The 6,012-nt window shown below is 34.3% G+C and overlaps 2 protein-coding genes across 2 annotated transcripts; both read right to left on the bottom strand.

Annotated features, from left to right (window-relative positions):
* Positions 1-2,118: 2,118 nt before the first annotated feature.
* LOC144838365 (uncharacterized) lies at positions 2,119-3,111 on the bottom strand. Its single transcript, XM_078693703.1, has one exon. The coding sequence runs from the start codon at positions 3,109-3,111 to the stop codon at positions 2,119-2,121; it is 993 nt and encodes a 330-aa protein (XP_078549829.1).
* A 49-nt stretch (positions 3,112-3,160) lies between these two features.
* On the bottom strand, positions 3,161-3,742 carry LOC144838364 (uncharacterized). Its single transcript, XM_078693702.1, has one exon. The coding sequence runs from the start codon at positions 3,740-3,742 to the stop codon at positions 3,161-3,163; it is 582 nt and encodes a 193-aa protein (XP_078549828.1).
* Positions 3,743-6,012: the final 2,270 nt, after the last annotated feature.

Here is a 6,012-nt window from a genome sequence, read left to right as displayed (position 1 = left end):
ATTGATGATAGCGTTGACCAGAGGTACACAAAATGGCCAAACGCCTAATTTGAACAGAGGTCAGCATTTTAAGAGATCAATTTAAAAAAACCTGCCCAGTTAGAGTAGGTAGGCTTGCAATTGCATTTAGATGGTGTGGTGAGCTAGTAGGATTTCATAGCTTAGTTAGGCAGGGATGGATGCGTCCGGGCGGCGTACATTGAGGTACAAACATGGGCACATGGGCGGATGAGCAGAGAATTCTAACCATATATCTGGGTTGGGATTTACGTTTGAAATAAATCAGTATTGGCATGGTTGCTGGGTTGACGAAGACCTGCTCTTTAATTGTTATTGTATATTGCACGCTCGAGCGACAATGACCTGCTGCCTAGTGTGGCGCTCCTTAACTGTTATTATGTTTTGCATGTTCGACAGCTTTTTGGTAGAATGCCCAAGAATTACCGATCTCATGAGGAAAACAATGATCCTACCATAAAGGAAAAAAAGCGCAAGAGTAAAATACTTCCAGTTCAATTTTTAATACATTTTATAATAACGTGAGAGTGCCATTTCCGACCATCTAGAGGTGTTATATTTTCAAAATCGCCTCAAGAGAGTGTGGACTCTCTACAGTTGCGCCCCTTTCACAAAATCCTGGATCCGCCCCTTGCTATTATATTATCTTATTTAAGTACCTTATTAATTTATATTATTGTAAAAGTTTAGGAAATATTAAAATAAATAAATGTTTACTTGAACTTGAACCTTTTATATATATAAACAATTATGTATTTTATCGAACGTGAAAGAATGATACATTAATGATAATACAAATGGGACAGCTTAGGGAGGATTGACCATGTTTATCGAAGGAGAAAATATCAAAATGAAACCTACTGTACTGAGTGTGCCCCGATCAGGAATTTTCATGTTTGGAAATGACTAAAACTACCTATAAATGTATAATAACATCGGAGCTAAAAGTATACTCATCCCTTTTACCGATATTCACATGATGTGTATAAAATAATAAGCATTAAATTATATTGTTTTATACCACAGTTTACATATAAATTTTGAATAGGAGAGAAAAAACTTGCATTGGTGGGGACTTGATCAGGTTTATTTCACTCATACATATCTCTCTATCGCTTATGAAAAATAGTGAATAATATGTGATTTATTGTTTCTTTTCAGTATATAGTACAATATTTGGTAAAATGGAAGACAAGTTTTCGTCATTGAAAAACAACCTCAGTAAGCACTATGTTGGGGACAAAGACCTGCTTTCATTGAAAGTCTGTCTGTTTGATCATTTGCATTTAGAAGACATCACCAAACCAGAACACAATGCACTTGATTTATTTAATGACCTGGAAGCCAAAGGTATTATCACTCCAACTAATGTTAAACTTCTTCATGATATTGCCATACTATCACAATTAAAGGAAGCTGTAGATCTTGTAGCTCAGTATATGAAAGACAATGAGCAAAGTACTGAGGATTACCAACAGTTGTCACAATACAGGATAAGACTGTTCAAGGCATTGAAAGAAGTTGACCAAGATTCATTCAAGAAAGTTATTTCTAGCTATAACCTAAAAAAATACAATTTACCAAATATTTGGGCTACAGTACTTAATCTGGAAGTGAATGGAAAATTAGTCGATGGAGATAAAATAAAAAGTTTTGCTAATCTCCTTGGACAACGTGCACAGAACATATTGCTGGATAGAGGTATAAAACAATTTTTCCTTTATTATTTGTTTGTATATATTGCATTTTCTTAATTGATGAATCTTGGGCTGTTGTAGAGGTAAATTTTCAGCATTCTTCACCTATTAAATAAATCAATGTTAATTTTTTGGTTAAACCAGTTGACAAGTACTTACTTGCTACGTTTCAGCTACTTTCAGTAGCCTTGATCACGCAAATGACGTCGACATGATGTTCTGTCATTCGTCATAGTTCGGTGAATTGCGCCATCTCTCGTCTGATGTTCAGCTTTCTGCTGGTGTCCCCCTTTGGATGCTCGGGTGTTCCTTTTTATTAAGTCATCGTAGATGTGGCTCAGTTCATGTCCTCCCTGGTCTCTGTTGATGTTCATATTCGTTTTTCTTATCCAAATGGCTTCTTTTATTTTTCTTGATAAGTACAGTAGTGTTGTTCTTTGTCTAATATTTTTGTATTTTCAAAATCCGGTATGTGATTTTCTATGGTGGCGTGATCTGTGATAGCTGATTTGTGTAGAATTTTAGATTGTGAATGGCGAGCGCTCCTGGTTCTTGTCCCTACCGTATTTTTTTCCACGTCTGTTTTGTGTTCTATTATTCTTGTTTTTAATGCTCTGCCTGTTTCCCCTATGTATACCTTCTTGCAGTTGTGGCAACCTACTTGGTAGACTATACCACACTGTTGATCTTTGTCAATTTTGTCTTTAGGATGAACGAGACTTTCTCTTAATTTGTTTTTGGGAGTGATATATGTATTTATATTGTGCTGTTTCAATGTTCTTCTTAGCCTTTGAGTCATCCCTTCGACATACGGTAAACCAATGTTGACTCTGGATTTTTCTTTATCTGTTGTTATTTCTTTGTCTTTGTTTGCTTTTCTATGTTCCCTTTTGTCTTTAACTCTTTTAAAACTCCATTCTGGATATCCGCATGTTGATAAAGCTGCTTTAATATGGCTCATTTCTTGTTTTTGTCCTTCTTCTGTTGATACGATGGATTCACATCTGTCCACTAGGATGTTGACTACGCTAAGTTTGTGTTCGAGTGGATGATTTGATTGAAAGTGTAGGTATTGGTCTGTGTGTGTCGATTTTCTGTACACTGATGTTTTTATGTTACCATTGTCTTGAATAGTGATTAGAGTATCGAGAAAAGGGATGGTGTTGTTTTTCATGTTCTCCATAGTGAATTTTATTTGGCCTGTCTGGTCAATAGTGTTTAGATGTTGGAGGAGTTCTTCTTCAAAACCAATTGGTACAATTGCCAGGACATCGTCTACATATCTGCGCCAGAAAATCGGTTTGATATGTGATGGTGCTGTTTCTGTGGCACGTTGTTCCAAGTCTTCCATGAATATATTTGCCATTATGGGGCTGACAGGACTGCCCATTGCCATTCCCTCTTTTTGTCTGTAAATATCACCATTGAATGTGAAATATGTTGTGTTAAGAACTAGGCTTAACAGCTCCTTGATATCCTCCATTTTCCATTATCTTAGTTTCTTTCAGTAAAGTGTTGTGTGTTATGTTGATTGTTGGTTTTATAGGTGTCTTTGTGAATAGAGATATAACATCAAAGGATACAAGTGTGTGTTTTCCTATGTCTATGTTGTTCAGTGCTTTTATGTCGACTGCTAATTGTTTAGAATTTTCCACATGGAATTCTGTGTTTCCAACCAACGGTGATAATAATTTTGAGAGCAATTTGGAGACTTCGTAGTATATTGTGTTAATATTGTCTACGATAGGGCGTAATGGATTGTTCTGTTTGTGGATTTTAGGTGTGCAGTATAATCGTGGGATGATTTCTGCAGTGGGGAAGAGTTTGGTTTTCCATTGATATGTTATTTTCTTTTCTTCTAATAATCTGTTTAGGATTTCCACAAGGTTTCTCTTGTATTTCTTTGTAGGGTCCTTTTTAAGTTTTTCGTACACATCCCCATCTTTCATCATGGTGTTTACCTTACGTTTGTAATCAGGGGTGTTCATGATCACCGTAGCTCTGCCTTTATCTGCCGGTAAGATCATGATGTTTTTGTCTTTTTTTAGGCTAGTATGGCTGAATGTTGCTCTTTTGTGATATTTGTTTGTGGTGGTTTGGTGGTTTTTAAAATGCTAGTAACCTTACCTCGTACAATATCTCTTTCCGCTTCAGTAATTTGTTCACAGGCTACTTCAGTGGCTACGATCACATCCTTTGGCAATCGCAAAATTCAGGCCTTTTTCTAGTATGTCGTGCTCGATCGGTGATAGATTCCTGTCTGACAAACTTACTACCCATTTTTCTTTCAATATCGTGCCGTTCAAATCTATTTTTTTTGTTGATGTTATTTCTTAGTTTCTTCTAATCATGTCAACGTCATTTGCGTGATCAAGGCTACTGAAAGTAGCTGAAACGTAGCAAGTAAGTACTTGTCAACTGGTTTAACCAAAAAGTTGATTGATTTATTTAATATCCATTTGAAACCAGATGAAATTTTTTGAGAATTCTTCACCTACTCTTCAAATAACAAAAATTCAATCTTTGAATCAATAAAATGTGTCTTTTTGTATTTTGAAATTGGTACACTTTTGTATACTATGCTATTAAACCACTATGATAAACATTACATTGAATGTATTATGCAGTTGTCGTGGGCCACACACAAAGAACAAAAGAATGAACCTCGCACTCTGTTCTGTATTTACGTTGTAAGACGTTTATTGTAACTGGACTGTAAATCATCGAATGTGAATTATTAAACAGACTAAAACATACACCCCTGAAATACCAATCAGAGAAAAATAACATTACAATGATATAAGATAAACTCTTCAACTTATACCTAAGCATTATGACCTCAATTTATCATAATGAATACACTCAAATAATAACTTCTCAAAGTTATCTCATAAAGAATACACTCAAATAATAACTTCTCAAAGTTATCTCATAAAGAATACAACTCAAATAATAACTTCTCAAAGTTATCTCATAAAGAATACAACTCAAATAATAACTTCTCAAAGTTATCTATCTCCATCAGTTTACATCATTATAGCACTCAGCTAATAACATATCTTTACTCAAGAAATTATATCATAGCAAGTCCTCAAAATAGTAATTCATATTAAACAATGACAATACCTGCAATGCCCTCCTGTAACACTAACACAGCTTAGTATAGTTACAATTAAAAACAAGTTGCTCTCAAATCAGCTCAATTTACTGCAGTCTGCAATTGTCAGTAACACCAACCATCTAAAATAATCAATTACAACTACTAATATAACTACTGTACTTATATGCACCAACATAATCAGAAACTTAACGCTACCGATATCGTACATGGGCGCCGCCATCTTTGTTGTTTACATTATAGGAATACATGCTAGAGGGCGCTCGACGAAACCAAAAAACTCAATGTAAACGATCGGTAACTGATCGACTCTCAATAGTTCTTAACTTATCAAAGTGATTAAACAATCTACAAGGTCAAATATAACTTCAACTTCGTAAAAGAGTACTGTATACAGTACATAACAACATGGCAAACAAGGCCACAAAAACCGTTACTGTCATTATTCTAGCTCATTTATATACAATACGAAGTCTTTGATCGTTACATATGGTAATCAAATTCACATAACCATGCAGACATCACATGGTAATCACTACTACTAGGCCTAATTTACGTTACATCACTTGTCATTAAAATGTCGATTACCATCAATAATATTAAATTAAGCTAATAATCAAAATCACTATAAACTACTTGAGGAAACATAGCATACTAGACTTACAATTAAAGTGGTTTTCTTCGCAAAAAATAACAAACTAACAATCTTTAAACTCTTCTTAACACAGCTTATCCTCCTCGAGCTTTCATGTCAACTGCCCACGAGGTAATTGCTCGCCCTACAACCTTATAACATCGACGCTATCTAATTATTAATGCGCATACGTACAAAATCACAAAAGCAAACATTCTATAATAATAAAGTAGTTCCAATCAAAATAATTATTTAAGTGTAAAATATGAATAAATTGAATAGAATCATTCTCAATAAAAGTAACAAAATAATAGTAATAAAATTTCAGTCTCCGACACAGTCAAATAAAAATGTAATAATGTACTTGATTTTCATTTTCCACTTACATTTTGGATTCACTTCATAATAAAATTATTCAAATTTATTAAATTTATAATTTTTTTCAAAGGTGCAATTCTTCCCATCACTGTCTATTCAGAGTCTACTCTCAGCTTGTTTAATAGATGTGTAGAAATTGCTAAGCAAGCAAACGAATTGAACCAAAG

Source organism: Antedon bifida, chromosome 3 (assembly GCF_963402885.1).
Source record: "Antedon bifida chromosome 3, ecAntBifi1.1, whole genome shotgun sequence".
Classification (NCBI taxonomy): domain Eukaryota; kingdom Metazoa; phylum Echinodermata; class Crinoidea; order Comatulida; family Antedonidae; genus Antedon; species Antedon bifida.
The sequence above is the reverse complement of the archived record's forward strand: the minus strand, read 5'-3'. Positions and strand labels throughout refer to the sequence as shown.